We start from the raw sequence: 19054 nt of genomic DNA on the forward strand, positions 1-19054 counted from the left end.
CCAAAATACATGTTTGAATAACAAAAGCTGTTAAACGATCTTGCATAATTTCTTTTTTTTTTTTTTTGCAGTACGCAGGCCTCTCACTGTCGTGGCCTCTCCTCTCCCGTTGCGGAGCACAGGCTCCGGACACGCAGGCTCAGCGCACGGGCCCAGCTGCTCCGCAGCATGTGGGATCTTCCCGGGCCGGGGCACGAACCCGAGTCCCCTACATCAGCAGGCGGACTCTCAACCACTGCGCCACCAGGGAAGCCCGATCTTGCATAATTTCTACAAATGAAATTCTTAATTTTTTTATCCCACTAGATATTATATGGCCTGAAAAATCAGATCAGTGATCAAGGCTACCACGTATGGTGGTACAGGTTGTATGTACACTGTTCAAAACTAAGGGTACTATTTATACCACAGTCCGTGTTTTAGAATCAAGTCTTTTGGTCAAAGTTCTTCTTTTCTGCTCCTACTGTTTCCTTTGAGAGGAGGGAGAGAGAGAGAAGAGAGAGGAGAGAGGGAGAGAGAGAGAGAGAGATGGTGGTGGTGGTAGTGGTAGTAGAGGGTGGGGTGGTGGGATAGCACCTGTGTCATTTTATTCCTTTGACCTGAAATGTCTCCAGGCTGAATAATCCCAGCATCTTTCTTCTCTCCTGACAGATGTGATTCTCACAGTCTTAGCTTTCCACTGGTCTGGGAGTCAAAAACTTGTTTCTACTACCAACTAGCAAGTGATTCCACTTTTCTGGCTTTAATTCCCTCATCTGTAAATACCAAGTAAGACTAGCTCTAAATGTTAATTCTAGCTCTAAATGTTACGATTTTATCACTTCTGCTCTCTAAGTCCTTGCAAAATTCTTGGCAGTACCATAAGGAGTCTGTGTTAGTCCTCCCCATCCCTTATATTGATACAAAGTCCCAGCCCTCAGTTAATGAATCACTCACTCTGGAAGTGTGTCCTAAGCACTCAGGTAGCAGAGCTACCTCCTAAGAGACTGGGGTTCTGAGGATGGAGAAGAAGTGCCTGTCCTGGGGTTCCCAACTTGCTAGAGAAAAATGGACTCAGAATCCCAAACACTCAGCAAAATAAGGGCATGACCAACCCTGAGCAAGTGCTGACAGTTCTTGATCTAATCGAGGTCCAGAAGGGAAAGATGAAGCTCGATTGTTAGATGTGATTTTAAAGGCAATGAACTGGAAGCAGCTGTCACTACCAGAAATAAGAGATTAAAGTGTTGCTTTACGAAAATAATTCTTTCCCATTGGCCAAAAAGTTTGCTCGGGTTTTTCCGTAAGATGTTATGGAAAAATCAACCCAATATGTGTTTTGAGGAAAGGGAAAGGGGGAAGCAAGCAGAGCCCTCAAAGAAAAATTACTTATGGAAATTTGATTAAGAACCTAGGCAAGTGTCAAGGCCTTGAAATCTGACTGGGATGTTTGGAAGTGTTATTTATTTATTAATAAAAAGTTTACCTACAGGTGCTACCTGGTGGCACAGTGGTTAAGAATCCGCCTGCCAATGCAGGGGACATGCGTTCGATCCCTGATCCAGGAAGACCCCACATGCCGCGGAGCAACTAAGCCCGTGCGCCACAACTACTGAGCCTGTGCTCGAGAGCCCGCGAGCCACAACTACTGAACCCGTGTGCCACAACTACTGAAGCCCACGCACCTAGAGCCCACGCACCTAGAGCTCCACAAGAGAAGCCACCGCAGTGAGAAGCCCGCACACCGCAACGAAGAGTAGCCCCCACTCGCCACAACTAGAGAAAACCCGTGTGCAGAAAGGAAGACCCAATGCAGCCAAAAATAAATAAATTGAAAAAAAAAGTTTACCTACAAACTGGTTGCAGGTGAAAGGTAGGGCACATGACCAACTGGTCCAACTTCTGGAATTCTTCACTTTCAATTTCCTTGACCTTGTCCTTTTTCCTCCTGTTCATCTCAGACACCTAGGTCCAGCTTCAGACCTGACTTTTTTCGCTGTCTTTCTCCTTAAACTGTGAGAGCCTTGAGAACAGGCATGTTGTCTTATTCAAGTTGAAGTCCTGGCATCTAGCACAGTGCCTGGCGTACAGCAGGTACTTATAAAATGTCTGTTAAATAAACTTCCCAAGCATGTTCAAACACCAGTTACTATGTGTATCATTTTCTCAGGAGAAAAGTTTTTCCTTATTCCTAGCCTAACTCCATTTCATTTCTCAAATTATTTCCCTGCCCAAGTGGTGTTTAGTTGGTAGGCTCACATAGGGAATTCTGAGGGGGTTGTCCCATCTAATCCTCTTATTCTCCTTCTTGTTTTTTTTTAAATTTTTATTTTTGGCTGCGTTGGGTCTTTGCTGCTGTGCGCGGGCTTTTCTCCAGTTGCGGTGAGTGCGGGCTTCTCATTGAGGTGGCTTCTCTTGTTGAGGGACGTGGGCTCCAGTAGTTGCGGCACACGGGCTCAGTAGTTGTGGCCTGTGGGGTCTAGAGCGCAGGCTCAGTAGTTGTGGAGCACAGGCTTAGTGGCTCCACGGCATGAGGGATCTTCCCGGACCAGGGCTCGAACCCATGTCCCCTGCACTGGCAGGCGGATTCTTTTTTTTTTTTTTTTTTTTTTTTGCGGTACACGGGCCTCCCACTGCTGTGGCCTCTCCTGTTGCGGAGCACAGGCTCCGGACGTGCAGGCTCAGCGGCCACGGCTCACGGGCCCAGTCGCTCCGCGGCATGTGGGATCTTCCTGGACCGGGGCACAAACCCGCGTCCCCTGCATCGGCAGGCGGACTCTCAACCACGGCGTCACCAGGGAAGCCCCCTCTTCTTGATGGCCCTTCCTTCATCTCCTACCCTTTCTACCCACACATCTGCCGTTGTAGGTCTATCCTATAAGGTAGAGAAAGGACTGAGGGACAGAATGGGCCAAGCGTCAGAAACCTTTCAAAGCAGGTGTCAACTTACTGATTCCTATCCTGGAGTTGGAAGTAGAACAGTAACTGGAGTTGTGAAGAGGCCCAGGGTGGCCTCCTTGTGAGGTAGAGGGGAAAAAGCACAGGGTTTAAGTTAGAATCCTAGCTCTGCAACTCTTATGGTATATTACCTTGATTATATTACTTCCCTCTCAATCAGATCCTATTTCCCTTTGATGGAGTTAGACTAGATCAGCGGTTGTTGCCAAATGCTGTTCTCAGACTAGCTGCTACATAATAAACATAGAAAGCTTAATGTAAAACACAGATTCTCTGGTTAATGATCACCTATGGTTAATACCACACAAAAAAGGAGATGACCAGATATTATGTGCCTCCAGATGGAAGACTATAATACCTATAATAACAAGTATTCTTGCCTCCAAAACAAGCAAAAACAAAAATCTGAATCTCATCAAGCCTCTAAATCTGTTAATTTACAGAAAATACGAGACAGAGTAACATGTTAAACAATACCATGGAGATGCAACCAGCAAAATTTAGAGACTGCAGGAAACTGCAGGAAAACAGCCCAGTAACATCAATAAATAAACTGCAAAAAGGAGGGATTAGAAACCTACAGATGAAGAGATTTATTAAACATGGCAACAAATCGCTGATTTAAACAAATTGTTAAAAAAATGAGACAATTAGAGGAGTGTGAACACTGAATATTTTATGATATTAAAAAATTATTGCTGATTTTTAAGATATTACTAAAATTTATGTTTTAGCTGGATATTTAATCTGAAATATCTGAAAAGATATTTGTATTAAATTAAGTAAAAACGTCAAGTTACAGGCCTTCCCTGGTGGCGCAGAAGTTGAGAGTCTGCCTGCCGATGCAGGGGACACAGGTTCGTGCCCCGGTCTGGGAAGATCCCACACTCCACGGAGCGGCTGGGCCCGTGAGCCATGGCCGCGGAGCCTGTGCTCCACAACGGGAGAGGCCACAACAGTGAGAGGCCCACGTACCACCAAAAAAAAAAAAAAAAAAAAGTCAAGTTACAAAACCATAAGAATGGAACAGTCTCACTTGTAAACCTATTTATTTGTTGTGGATATATTTAGAGATCATACACATACATAGCAAAGTAATTGTAAGCATAAAAAAACAACAGTAGTTGTAGCATGGGAGGTGTGAAATCATTATTTTTAATTCACTTTTTTCTTGATATACTTTTTTTTGTTTTTGGCCATGCGGCTTGTGGGATTTCAGTTCCCCAACCAGGGACTGAACCCAGGCCCTGGGCTGTGAGAGCACAGCATCCTAACCACTAGATCACCAGGGAATTCCCTCTTGATATACCTTCTGATTTGTTGTAATGATTAAATGTTTCATAGAAAAATATTTTTAGGTGTGATAATGATTTTGTGGTTATAGTTTAAGTCCTTATCTTTAGAGACTGATAATGAAATTTTTATAGATAAAATGATACCTAGAATCTGCTTCGTAATGATCAAGGATGGGGAAAGTGGGTAGAGACATAGATGAAACAAGATTCCCAAGAGTTGATAAATTATTGAAGTTGGGTAATGGGTACCTGTGGATTCATTATACAGGTTTTTCTATCTTAGTATACACATTTGAAATCTTCCATTAAAACAAGTTTAAGATATAGATTCCCAAGCCCTACTACCAGAGATGTTGCATTATTTCTCAAATGATCCTGATACAGTCAACTACTGAATTAGATTATAGCTAATATCCTTTTAATATAATTTTTTAAAAATAAATTTATTTATTTTTTGGCTGCATTGGGTCTTTGTTGCTGCACACGGGCTTTCTCTAGTTGTGGCGAGCAGGGGCTACTCTTTGTTGCATGCACGGGCTTCTCAATGCAGTGTCTTCTCTTATTGCAAAACATGGACCCTAGGCGCACAGGCTTCAGCAGTTGCAGCATGCGGGCTCAGTTGCTGTGTCACACGGGCTCAGTAGTTGTGGCTCGCGGGCTCTAGAAAGCAGCCTCGGTGGTTGTGGCACATGGGCTTAGCTGCTCCGCAGCATGTGGGATCTTCCCGGACCAGGGCTCGAACCCATGTCCCCCACATCAGCAGGTGGATTCTTAACCACTGCACCACCAGGGAAGTCCCTAATATAATTTTAAAGAATTATTTTCCATATAATTCTTACATCATACCGTAAAGAATCTGACTGGTCTTTGGCCCTGGTTTCTGAGAAGTAACTTATAAATCCTTGGCATTTTGTTATTCATGGTGGGCCTCTCAGATCATACCTGTGTCTATGCTAAACAAATGACTCAGGAATGGTGGCTGGTCAGGTGGGAAAGGTGAACCAAGTGATTAGAGGGTTGGGGCTTTCATACAGGTGATATCAGTATGACCTCCAGAAAGGAGGGAAGTTAGAGATTAAGTTCAATCACACGGCCTATGAATGATTCACTATGTAATGAAATCACAATAAAAACTCTAGACACCTGAAGTTCAGGTGAGCTTCCCTGATTGGTAATCCTACATCAACGTGCTGGGAAGGTGACGTGTCTTGAGAACACAGAAGCTTCATGGTTGGGATCCTCCCAGACCTCCCCTTGCGTGTCTCTTCATTTGGCTGGTCCTGATTTGTACCCTTTATAATAAAACTGTGATTAAGTAGAGCACTTTGCTGAGTTCTGAGAGTCATTCTAGTGAATTACGGAAGATGAGTGGTCTGTAGGAACCCCCACATTTGTAGCCAGTTTGTCAAAAGCGCAGGTGGCCTGGGAACTTTGGAGGTTTACAGATGGTGTCTGAAGTGAGGTAGTCTAGTGGCGGACTATGCCCTCAACCTGTGAAATTTGAACTAACTCTGGGTATTTAGTGTCAGAGTTGCGTTGCAACTGGATATTCATTTAAGTTAATAACTAACTCCCTTCTATTATAAAGAGGGGATCCAATTTCCAGGACTCATGTCAGAATTAAATGAGATAAATGGGATGCCTGGCACACAGAGGTGGAAAGTCAATATCCTAAACCTCTGTAATCCACTTCTTTGCCCCCCTTTTTAAAAAATGAGCCACAAGTTTATTCTATAATTTTTCTGTAACAGGTAATGAATTCTGCAGAAAAATGCAAACATCACCTTTATTGTTAATATTTACATTTGGTTCTGTAAACAAACTTGGCAAAAAAAAATAAGAATTTTTATACAAATTTTAAAAATTTCAAGAATATGATCTTCATCACTTCTGAAAGCTATTTATTTTAAGTCAAAAGCCAGTAAATATACAGGTTGAAAGGGAAGAGAAAAACATTGACAACAGATTATTTGAATTTCCGTCTTCCCAAGTATCTAAAATATCACATATACCACTGTTTTCAGCATAGCCTGTGAAATCTAAAAATTCTGACTTCACTAGTCTGAAATAAGTTCAGTAGAGATTGTAGTGGTGAACTACAGATTGTTTTCTTCTTGCGTAGTAAGAAGTTCAGTTCTCTTATCAAACTCCACATTTGGTTCCAGATTTTATTTTTCTTCCTTATAATATTTTCACTCTCCAGTGGATTTTACCAGAAGGTAAACTACCTGTATTCTTGATGTCACATTCACTAGGTTCCTAGGAGGACTCTGGAATGGAGTCTTTGCCTGAATTGTTAGATGTTCCTGTAAACTGTTTATTGCTAACAGACTAGAATCATGACCAAATACTGAATGAAGGTCCTTTTCCTTCAGATCCTGTGCTGGGAAATGCACAGCATCTGACTTTCGTTTTGGTTGAGATGCTCTTATCCATATTGAAATTAGAAATGTATATACATGTCTGTGGCCGACATGGATAGTGATCTACCCTTACTTCTAAGTCATTTTCATGTATAATTAATTTCTGTTCAGAAATGTCAGGAATGCATTCCTGCTCATTTTTATGTGGAGGTAGATGTGTAAAATTTTCTTTTATGTCATTTTCGGCTGGATTTAAAATGGAACATTTATTAGATGTTGTCTCATCAAGCCCTCTCAATTCACTGGAAAAGTAGGGAATATGTTCTGAAATAAACACATTTTGTTCGGGTTCCTGGGTTTCTTTATACAGGAAACTCTGCTCAATCACTTGTACGTTATTTTCCCTGAAGTCTGAGATGTATGTTGCGATTCTAGCTTTTCTTTATATTCAGGCTTTTTCAGGACAGTTGCAGTAATAGGAGAAATGGATCTAATACTGTATTTTATTCTTTCAGGCATGTCCCTTTCATATTCCACAAAATCAAAAACTAACTTAGATACAATACCATCAACAACTTGATAGTGATTACTCTGTGCAAAGTTTCTGTGCTGCTCACTTAGAATATGTGGCTCATATCTTCTACCTTTACAAAAGGCTTTTTGAGTCTACTTGTTCTTGCTTTTTGTGGACCAATACCTATTCTTTTCCCCACATCGTTTACAGAAGTGCTTGATTTCTTGAGTAAATACTTTCTTTTATTCAATGTAGCATCTAATGTCATCAATATGAAGAATTTTTACTCCCCATGACAAGGCATTTGATAATATACTATTTGAAGGAAAAAAATCATGGTCATTTCTAGCTTTTTCGACCACTAATTTTCCTCTGATCAAACACACTGAATCTGGAGACTCAAATGAACTTCCATCATGGCTAGAATAAGGTGAAGTGGTTTCTGCACTATACGCAAATTCAGGGCTTGGTACACGAGAAATTTGTCCTTTTTATTTGAAATAAGATAACTGATATCTTTACTGAGAAATTCTTGAACTCGCCGTCCCAGATCCTTAATGTCCTTTGGCAGTTTTTCAGATACAGTGACAGAAGGTAAGTCAATGTAAAATACTTTTCCCCAAAGTGGCTTACTTTTGGATTTTTCTGGTTTGTTATCAGTTTTCAGAGTTTAAAGATGGCTATTTTTTTCATTTTTGACATGAACTCCACCCTGGAAATGTCCTTTGCTGTAGATCCTCATGGCTCCGTAGTTCATGGCAGCCACCTGGCATTCATATGCTGGGTCTGGAGAGGGTGTCACGTCCAGCAGCTCTGGAAACACGGCTCTCCAAGGCCCGCTGACTGGCCAGCTGCCTCTCCCCTTTTGCAGGCCACCAACTGTTGTCCACTTCTTTTTTTTTTAATGTTACTATATATGAGTTATATATTTTTTCTTGTTCCAATTGCATGTGTACTATAGAATTTTCAGAGTTGGCTGCAGTGACCTGTTATCCACTTCTTAAAGTAAGTTTTCTACATAAAATTACCCATAACGTCCAGTGAAGACAGAAGGAACAGTGAGAACAGGAGGTTTGGGTGAGAATGACAGGTAAAAGATGGAGATATTGTTTTAGAATAAATGGCTTTGGTGAGGTAGATGCAGTGGACAAAGAGGCAACAAAACATGGGGCCACTGAGATGAGAAGACCCTTAGGGTGGGAGAGAGGCAGCCTAGGGAAGACAGTAAGCCAGAAACTAAGGTGACAGGGACTTGTTTTGATTTTGTCTAAGGACCTGGTGATGTCACTGTACCCTGGGGGAACCACCAAGAGAAAAGAAGAACACTCGTCTGTCCCCCTAAACCCAGAGTGAGCAGGAACAGGAAAGGTAATTTTCTGTGGTTCCCAGGAGAAGGATAAGCAGCAGGTCACCCTGTGGCCCTTACTCCTGGGGGGAGGATGGGTTACTAGGGATGCTTGCTGATTTGCAGAACCTGCTGTTCTTCTGCCAATCGGCCCTCATATCTTCTTTCTTCCTCCAAGCTTCCCTTTCCCACCCTCCAGATTACCTGTTGTTGGTAGAAGTTATTGGCATTTTGTTCAAACCGTTCATCTTTGGTTTCCACAGTTTTCCCCAACTTCTGCAGTACCTGGGGATATAAATCAGAGAGGTCCACACTGTTATACTCAAGTCTCTCTTAACTGTTGGCCTCATTTGACCCTGGCTTCTCTCAGAGTCTCAGGTGCAACTTAAGGGAGGTACTCATATCAGCCCAACAGAATTAGAAATATAGCATGTTGCTGAAAAATCAATCATGTTTTATGGTTCTTCTCAAATTGGGGTACTCCTGGGGATATGCAGCAGTGTACTAGGGGGTATATATAAAGACCAGAATAAATAAGGTATATGTTCCTGGAATGAAATTGTTATTTACAGTGGTTTTCGGCATGGGGGAGAGTATTATATTAAAACAAGAATTAATTAGAAGAATGTAAAATGTGCATGGCTTTTAAAGATAAAACATGAGGCTTGAAGACATTTTTTTACTTGAGAGACCCTCTTCCAGCCATAGCAGCAGATTCCTTTAGATAGATGAGGTCAGAGAGGCGAGCAGGAGACTCTCTTCTTCTGAAGGCCCTTGTGGAAAACTTTGAGAAGCCCTGATATAATGCATTTGAAACTCAGCTAGAAGTGAGGGCTGTCCATATTGATCTCCTCTCCCCTGGGACCGGGAGAGCCAACCATCATACTGATCTGAGTGCTCATGCAAAGGACATGGAAATGAGAAAGGCACAGCTCCTGTTCTCATAGGGGACACTCACTTCTAACAAGAAAGACCCTGACTCTTGTATCTGTAACCCCATTTTGGAAGGAGGCACCACCATCCCCCAGACCCAAGTCAGAATCAGGAGCTGCCCTCAACTACTTCTCTCACTTCCTTCATGGAATCCCTCACCATCTGGAAACCATCCCATGATTTCCCGTCTCACTGCCACAGCTTTAGTCCAGGCCTTCACTGTTTTCCACCTGGCCTGGTCTATCATGCTGCTGCTTAAAGCCTTCTGATGATTCTCCATTCATCTGCTCAACAGATTTTTATTAAATGCCCAATATGGGACTTCCCTGGTGGCACAGGGGTTAAGAATCCACCTGCCAACGCAGGGGACACGGGTTTGATCCCTGGTCCGGGAAGATCCCACATGTCGCAGAGCAACTAAAGCCCGCGCACCCTAGAGCCCATGCTCCGCAACAAGAGAAGCCACCGCAATGAGAATCCTGCACGCTGCGATGAAGAGTAGCCCCCGCTCGCCGCAACTAGGGAAAGCCCATGCGTAGCAACGAAGACTCAACGCACCCAAAAAAAAGTATCTACAAGTTATAGTTCTAACTCTAGCATACATATGGGTCTCAATGATCTGACCCTTCATTGAGCCTCAGCTCTCAGCATTCCTTCTTCCTACCAGTCTCTCTCTCTCACACTTCTTTAGTTTTCTAATAAGCCATACTGTTGCTTGCTGTAGATGCTGTTATTTACAGTGGTTTTCAGCATGGGGGAGAGTATTATATTAAATAAACCCATAACCCAATGCCCTCTTTCCAGAATGCTCTTCCTCACCGTATCGTCAGCCAACTATCTAAAAAGACCTAATTCATACTCTATATCCTTTGTGACACTTAATCACATCTACTTTATCCCATTAATCAAGCTAAATGGCTCCCTCCTAAGCAGTTACAACTTCTGTACCTGTATACACTTTTGTTACTGGTTTTTGTTTTTGTTTTTTTGTTTCTTTTGGCCATGTTGCACTGCTTGCTGTGTATTTTAGTTCCCCAACCAGGGACTGAACTCGGGCCCCAACAGTGAAAGCGCTGAGTCCTAACCACTGGACCACCAGAGAATTCCCCTATTACTATTTTATTATTTGCATTTATCTATGTCTCCTTCTAAACTGTGACCTCCTTGAGGATTGGGCACTTGCCTTATCTGTATTTCTCAGTATCCAGCAAATAGATACTTAATACTTACAACAGGAAGGAGAGTGAGACTGATACAGGAGGGAACCAATGGACTGGGCCTTGAATTAAGATTTTGCTAGGGACTTACCCGGTGGTGCAGTGGATAAGACTGCGCTCCCAATGCAGGGGGCCAGGGTTCGATCCCTGTTCAGGGAACTAGATCCCACATGCATGCCGCAACTAAGAGTTTGCATGCCACAACTAAGGAACCTGTGTGCCACAACTAAGGGGCCTGCAATGCTGCAACTAAGGAGCAGGCAAGCCGCAACCAAGGAGCCCGTCTGCTGCAACTAAGAGCTGGTGCAACCAAATAAATAAATAAATATTAAAAAAAAGAGATTTTGCTAGACTGAAATAAAGTAAAAAGGGTGAGGATAGAAAGAGGATTTCAGGCAAAGATAACATCAGCAAAGTCACAGGAGTATGCAAATTCATGGCAGTTTCATGAGATGGTTCAGCATGACTGGTTTAGGGTGTGTTATGGGGAGTGATGGGTAAGGAAACTAGAAAGGGAGATTGGAGTCTCATTGCGAAGGGCTCTGAATCTTATGGAAGAGCGCCCAGGTCTTGGGCGTGAGACCGGCTCTATGTAGACTCTGACTAAGGTGTCTCCATTCTTAATCCTGGAGCTAACATCTCTCACTTCTGGAGCTCTCTCTATGGTGGTTAAGCTCAAGGTTACTGGAGTGAGACAGATAGATATATGGCTTTTCCACTTACTGGCTATAAGCCTTTGGGCAAATCACTTCAACTCTAGAGCCTCAGTTTACAGAACTCCCTTTCCCCCACTAAGATAATAATATCTCCTGGAGTTGTTGGGAGAATTAAATGATATTATACACATAAATTGCTTTCACAGTGCTGCCCTATGATGAGCACTTAATACAAATATTATCATTGTGTCTAGTTCCACTCCCTTCCCTATAAATACCTGTCTTTATTTCCTTTTCAGTTTAGCCGTATGTGTTTGTCTGTGTCTCTCTACTCCACCTCACTTGACAGCCGGCCCTGGGTGTGCAGAGTCGCTCATCTTCCCAGGCTCCACCCTCTGCCCCCAACCAAACACTGTCCTCTACCAGAAAGTTGCAACACCACCTTGTTTAGTGGTAATGGCAGCTCTCACTTCCTTCCTGCCACCCCTCCCTTCCTTTGACTGGGGCTTGGTTCTTCTGCTGGGGGTGCGGGGAGGGGTGCTGAAAGGAGAGAGGTGTCAATTCAGTCTAGAGTCAATGTGGCACACCCTGGAGCAGACCAATATCCCCAAACCCCAAAAGGCTCAAGGCAAAAAGGCTTGGAGGGTGTGGGAGTGTGTGTGTTGAGGGAACACTCCCACCTTCAACTCTGAAACTGAAAAGATGAGTATGATCACCCTGAAAACATAACCCAATGCCCTGGGCCCAAAGTATTTGTTGCCTTAAGCAAGAGGGCCATGTGTCAGGGCACCTACACTATGTTGTAGATGTTCCTCCTCAACTAGAGTTCCTTGAGGAAGGAGGATGTAGGGATGCTCTACAGATGTCTGTTGAAAGACTTAATAATTCTACCTTTGGATTATTTACTAATGAAAGCTCATATAATGCCAATCCTTAAAGTCCTGCACTGAGAATTTCACCCCAGTTTGCCTGGCCTAGCAGATGAGAAGTTAGAATACAGATTATTTAAAGAGAAAGAGCAGGGACAAGAGAGAAAGTAAATGTGGCAAAATGTTAACACTTGGTGAAACAGGTGAAGAATATTCCAGTGTTCATTGACCTATTTTAATTTTTGTGTAGGTTGGGGTGGAAGTATAGAGCTTAAAAAAGAAATCACTGCAGACATGTTTTATATTTTAGTTAATTCTGTCAATTGGAGTAATTTGAAGAGGGGTTGGATATTAGACATTATGGAATTTTGTTAGAAAATTTTTTCTTAGATGTGATAATACTGTAGTTATGTAAAAAACCCTTATTTTCAAGATATATTCTAAAGTAGGATCTCCTTAATATGGCCCTAATATATTTTCCAGCCTTTTCTCCCACCACTCCCTGAGCTCCAGCTCAGCTGCATTTTTCCCTATTCCGCCTAAAAGGATTTCCAGATTCCACACCTTGCTCATGCTGGCATTCCCCAGCTGGACTGCTCTCTCACCACTTGCCTGAGGAACTACTAATCAGCCATAATTCCTATCTCAAATTCAGCCTTCACTACAAAACCTTCCTCTATTCTCAATTCTTCTGCCCTCTCAATTTCCCACAGACAAGCAGATCTCTCAGGTCACTTATTTTACTTTAAACAAACAAACAAACAACAACAAAGAAAACCCCAACTAGACTGTAAGCTTCTAGCAGGCAAGAATGCCTCTTGCTTATCTCTAAATTCCCTCCCGGGGTCCAGCCCAGTATCTCGGACAGAGGAGTTTTTCTGTAAATATTGCTGATTGAACCCTCTGGGATACAAGCTGAGTAAAAGTCAACAGATGAAAAGACCAACAAAGGAGTGGTAAACAATGAATGCCCTTTCTTGGGGGAGATCTGAGAAGTCTGCCACAGAGAAATCACAAACAGATGGTGAAAGTATTAGTTTGAAACGTGAAGATGTATCATACTGTAAAAACACAATAAAGCCAGACTCCTGTTGAGTCTGAGTAGGAACTGGAAAATAAAACAAGAATGCTTCATCTCCATTGTGTTTAACAGTCCCCAGACCTTCACTCCTAGGTTTGCTCCTTCGAGATCAGCAGGAAGTGGGCAGGCACAGGAGGAAGTGGGGAGACACAGATGTTAGAGTGGTTTTTCAGGAAACTTGTAAAGAGAGCAGCCTGCGATTGGGATCCTAAGGCAGGACACCTGAGTTTCAGTGATAATTCTGCCACTTGCCAATCTCTTTTGAGACTCATTTCCTCATTTCTAAAGTGGGGATACTAATAGCATGCTTAAAGAGTTGAAAAGATGAAGTGAGATCATATCACAAGAATGTGGGCTCCATAAAGGGAGATATCACGTCCTTCTTATATTCCTGTGCTTTGTCCATAGCAGGCACTTGATATTTGACACATTAGTTGTTACATATTACTCAGATGATTACAGTCAACTGCCTATAGTAAAACTGCAGTGTCCCAGTGAGTCCTTTCTTTTGACGATAACATTCTCCCTCTTTATCTTGCCTTCAATAACTTCCCAAGACTCAAAAACTCTGGCAGGCTGAGCTGAGCTCTTTCTCCCAAACCTAGGCCATTCCCATTCTATCCAGGCAACATCCACTACCCCTAGGGTGCCAGCGGTACAGCTCGAAGTTCAATGTCTGCCTTTGTGTCTAAGTCTGGGTTCAGAGTATCTCTTTGTTTTCTGCAACAACCTGGGAGTTCCTCAGGGCAGATTTGAGTTTGCTCCTCTCTCTGCCTTCTCAGGGTTCAGACTAGGAAGAAAGAACAGGGTGTACCTGGGCAGCTGGTTCTCTTTTTGGGAAATACTTGACTCTGAGGTTTGAGGCGCCCTCTCCCCTTCTCACTTTGGTGTCCTCACCAAACTGAGTTTCCAAATCACTGAACATCAATTCTCATTTTACAGAGGCAGAATCTGAAGCTCAGAGCAGGGATGTTATTTACCTGAGGCTTCGGAGCCCATGCTAAAAAAGGAAAGAAATCTTAAAGCAAGGGCGTAGTGTTGATAGGCTAGATGAGGACAGGTGAAAGCGTGAGGTAAAATCAATTGCTGTGTCTTTTAAACATAACTATTATCCACGAGTTTTTGGTCTTCGGCGATTTCTTTTTGTTTTTCCAACCCATAGAGTAGCTGGCCTTCTCTTCTCTAGTACCTCCTTTTCCTCCACAAACCACTTCTAACTACACCTTCCCACAGGCTCTGATCACTATCAGATTTGTAACTAGACAGCCTTTGGAGAGACTGAAACCATGATCAAGGTGAAGTTAGGGTAAAGTAACAAAGTCTAGCCACACAAAAATCTTTTCCTTTTCCTCTGCTCTTTCACATGACCCCAGCTTCCTCAGACAAAGACCGGGGGAAAAAACACACACATTCCCCCTACCCTTCCACTGTGAGTCTCTTAAACATAGGCACTACATCTATATTCCATCAATTCTCTGTTGATAATCCCACTTGGGAGAGCTGGCTGCCTTTAATCCTTCCCAGCACTCAAGCTAGTGCTCCTCTTTTGGAAGATGATACAAATATTTAAATTCTTAAGCATATGGTGTTCATTCAAATGCTTCTAAGACCACAAAGTCTTAGAAAACCAAAATTCTCTCCCAGGTCCTTATCGCTCTCTCCCTCTGGTTTTTCTTCTAGCCTATTCATTTACCCCTACCATCTCACCTACCAGAGTGTTGGTGGGTGGAGAGCAGGGGTTCAGGCTAGAAGCAAAGAAAATACTCTTAACGGGTAGAAACAGTAATGCCACTGAAGTGTGTGGAGCAGCGTCCACACCGTCTCTGTAGGTGGGCAAGTTATAGACGGACGTACAGACAGCCTACCTAGATGGAGCAGGGCCACCCACCGCTACCCGAGGATACAATGCAAAAAGAAGTGCTCTTTCCCCACCCTGAACAGGGTACTCTCCAACGCCAAAGCGAGGCCCAGGAAGCAGATACGGGCTTCTGCTTGCATCAGCTTAAGCAACACCCCGCGGCCAGGCCGGGTCAGGTACAGAGCGAATTGGGCAGAATTCCTCTAGTCCTCCTGGCCTCCCGGTCCCAGCTAACGGGTGATGCTCGCTGGCAGGCCAGCTGGTCAGTACTGTCTTATGACTCTGGGAAATGACCCTCTTTGAACCTTCAATTTCATCATCTGTAAAAAATACCACCTTCGCTGGGTTGCGAGGCCAAAATTTGCTACACAGCAGTCACCAACGTTAGTTCCTTTCTTTCCCCTTTTCTGGGTCAGCTTGGGCGTTGTTTAAGGTTCCTGAGAGAGGCCGTGGGAAGCGTCTCCCAGCTTCCCCCATCCCTGCCCAAGACCAGGCAAGGCTCTGCTTTCTCTCAAATCTGCCTGTTTCAATGGAAACCCAGTCCCCGCTCGCGTTTCCCGAGGTCAATCGGATACCCCTGAGGGCGGCCCAGCCTCCCGGCCCCGAGCGCCCTGCACGCCCTGGTCGCCCCGTGGAGCCTCGGCCTCGGCTCCCGGCTGCCTACCTTCTCCTGGGCTCTGCTGAACTTCTTCTGCACCTGCTTGGCGAAGAGGCCGGCGGCGCCGCTCGCCCTGCCCTCGGCCATCCTGCCAGCTCCCCAGGGGCAGCAGGCCCTGGCCCGGAGCCCTGTGGTTTTCTCTGGGCCCCTGAGGAGGAAGCGAGGTTCCCGGCATGCCTCGCATCCGGTCGGGCGGGCGGGCCTCGCGGCGCACACCCCGCCCCGCCGCCGCCGCCGCCGCCGCCGCCTCGGGCTCACCCTGGGCTGCCCGAGGCTGCCTGAGGCCCAGGGCGCCCGGCCCTCACGGAGACCCTTGCAAGGCCCACTCGAGGCCCAGCCGGTGGCGCCCCGGGGCCCTACCCCGAAGCCCGTCCGGCTCCCGGGTGCGGCCCGGGGAGGGGCCAATGGGGCACCTGTGGGGCTCAGGCGGGGGCTGGGCCTGCGCCTGTTCCCAGGAGGCGGGAAAGGCGGGCCTGCCCTCAGGCGGCGCTCCAAACCCTCCGGCCCTGAGGTAGAGGAACACCAGCCCCGTTGAAGAGTTTGCAAACGTGCACCAAGACTCAGTGTTCCCCGAGAGCTAAATTAGCTGTAACCGATTAGCGGCAGTGTGTGTGTGTGGGGGATAACTGAAACAAGGGGGTAGAAAATACTGCGATTTCCACTCAGCAAGAGGGTTGTATAAGGGACTTCTCTGGTGGCGCAGTGGTTGAGAGTCCGCCTGCCAAAGCAGGGGACACGGGTTCGAGCCCGTGTTTGAGCCCTGGACCGGGAAGATCCCACATGCTGCGGAGCAACTAAACCCGTGCGCCACAACTACTGAGCCTGCTCTCTAGAGCTGGTGAGCCACAACTACTGAGCCCCATGTGCCACAACTACTGAAGCCCGTGCGCCACAGCAAGAGAAGGCACCGCAATGAGAAGCCCATGCACCGCAAGGAAGAGTAGACCCCGCTCAATGCTCTAGAGAAAGCCTGAGCGCAGCAATGAAGACCCAACACAGCCAAAAATAAATAAATAAATAAAAAGAATGTTGTATGGGAAAACGGGTTTGACTTACATGGGTGTGTGTACTGGGTCACCAAGTAAAGTTTCTTACTCCGGGGTGCAGTTTTTAAAGATGGAAACCCTCTACCAGAGAGGAGGTTGGCGCTGTCAACTGAAAAAAAAAAAAAAAAAAAAAAAAAAAAGCACAATCTAAAAGTTGAGAATTACGTTTTATTTGGCGGACAAAACCGAGGACTTAAGCGTGGGACACGGTCTCTCAAGTAGCTCTGAGAGACTGCCGGGAAGAGGTAAGGGAGGAGCCAGGGTATATAGGAGTTCTTGCAACAAAGACCAGGTTGTCGAACATCAAAAGATTATGGTTAATTAAAGAAAACCAGATATCTCAAGTTAAGGAATTTGGCACTTTTCTATTTGTGGGAAGATGCAAGAGTCTGGGCTCACTGAAATCACTCCTTTGATATGCACCTCAGCTATCTGGGGCCAGTACGCTGTGTTTTCTCATCCTGAGTCTCCTCAGGGTAAACTGTTGGGGCTGGGGGTGGCTTCAGTGGCTGATGGCTTGATGGTCAGCATCCTGTTTCTATCCTGAGTTCCCTCAGGGCTCACCACTGGGGGAGGGGGTGCTGTAGTGTGATGGCTTGATGGCTGCAACATCCTTTGTTTACTGATACGGCAGGCAACATTCTTTCACTCGCAGCTCTAAACCTAGATCTGGTAGGGGTAGGCTGAGCAAAGGGGACAGAACTCCAGATCTGGACTTGAAAGGGAGGAACAACTGAGCTAGAAGTAGAAACAAGGATGCTTAGGAAAGGAGAGGACCTTCATTGAAAAAAGGCTGAGGATGAGGGTATGGAAGCCTTGCTGGGGGTGGGGAGCAGATTTTTCTAGCTGGAGGAACTAGTACAGTGTACTAGATGGAGAGAGGATATCAATTGTGTAACTTGGGGTGGGACTGCTCAGATTATAACAGTTTCTTCTCTAGGTAGTAGGTCTCCAAATGAGTTACTCCCTGGGACTTCCCTGGTGGCACAGTGGTTAAGAATCCCACTGCCAACACAGGGGACGGGTTCGAGCCCTGATCCGGGAAGATCCCACGTGCCGCGGAGCAACTAAGCCCATACGCCACAACCACTGAGCCCGTGCCACAACTACTGAAGCCCACACGCCACAACAAGAGAAGCCACCGCAATGAGAAGCCTGCGCGCCGCAACGAAGAGTAGCCCCTGCTTGCTGCAACTAGAGAAAGCCTGCACGCAGCAACGAAGACCCAAAGCAGCCAAAAATAAATAAATTAATTAATTAATAAAAAACCTCAACTTAATCTCTAATGCAGAGAGGACCACATTTAAAAAAAAAAGAAAGAAAGAAAGAAAGAAAAGAAAGTAACTCCCTGACATGTTTGAGGGGATAGCTGGGAATTAGGACTCTGGGTTTGGAGGAACTGCTCACTCAAGGATTTTATAGTACAAGTAAAATTCCCCGAAAGAAAGGAAGAGGGACAAAATACACTTCCTAAGGACTGGCGAGGGAAGCTGGAGGTCTGAGACAAAATTGGAGGGCCTTCTCTGCTATTGTTTTTCAGGTCATTCCCCCAAAAAGGCATATTGCACTCAGGGTCAACCATGTGACAGGCATTGCTGAGTGTTGGGGAAGCCAAGAATAAATTTTAAAAATGTGATCCCTGGGCTTTCCTGGTGGCGCAGTGGTTGGGAGTCTGCCTGCCAATGCAGGGGTCACGGGTTCGTGCCCTGGTCTGGGAAGATCCCACATGCAGCGGAGCGGCTGGGCCCGTGAGCCATGGCCGCTGAGCCTGCGCGTCCGGAGCCTGTGCTCTGCACAGGGGGAGGCCACAACAGTGAGAAGCCCGCGTACCGCAAATAAATAAATAAATAAATAAAATGTGATCCCTGACTTCAAGATGCTTAATGTCTGGAAGTTGAGGTAGGTTGTTAATCAGACGTTTATAATGTTATGTGCTTAATTCATTTCTAGAAATGGATACAAAAATTTCAGGTAATAGGTCATTAGGGTTTATTCTGTTATAACGCTAGCTGTGGGGATGGTCTAGAAGAGGCAAAGTGAAGAAAATGGAAGGACTTCACGGTGGGTGGGGAGAAGTGGGGGCAAGTGGGAGGACTGTGGTGCTGTGGGAACACTGAGGAGAGATGGCGATGACAACAGGTGTGTCACTAGCAGAAGGAGGCTGATACCTGGGTCACTGTCAGGAATCCTCAGCAGTGCAGCCCAGCCACTGCTTCCTAAGAAACCGTCTTCAGCGCCAATCCCCTGGGAACTGAAATTGGTCGTCACCAAATCATACAGTA

General features: G+C 45.2%; 1 protein-coding gene and 1 pseudogene across 2 annotated transcripts in view; both read right to left on the minus strand.

Moving 5' to 3' along the window:
- The window catches only part of BIN2 (bridging integrator 2), a 33330-nt gene extending 17467 nt beyond the window's left edge, over window positions 1–15863 (minus strand). For both annotated transcript variants that reach the window (XM_067696571.1, XM_067696570.1), the window contains exons 1-2: window positions 15733–15863; window positions 8659–8739 (exon numbers count right to left, since the gene is read on the minus strand). In XM_067696571.1, the coding sequence (XP_067552672.1) occupies window positions 8659–8739; window positions 15733–15813 (162 nt within the window). In that variant the 5' untranslated portion in view covers window positions 15814–15863. The remainder of the gene's footprint in view (window positions 1–8658; window positions 8740–15732) is intronic.
- Window positions 7125–7965, minus strand: LOC137202834 (protein DBF4 homolog A pseudogene; annotated as a pseudogene).
- Window positions 15864–19054: the final 3191 nt, after the last annotated feature.

This window comes from Pseudorca crassidens, chromosome 11 (assembly GCF_039906515.1).
Source record: "Pseudorca crassidens isolate mPseCra1 chromosome 11, mPseCra1.hap1, whole genome shotgun sequence".
NCBI lineage: Eukaryota > Metazoa > Chordata > Mammalia > Artiodactyla > Delphinidae > Pseudorca > Pseudorca crassidens.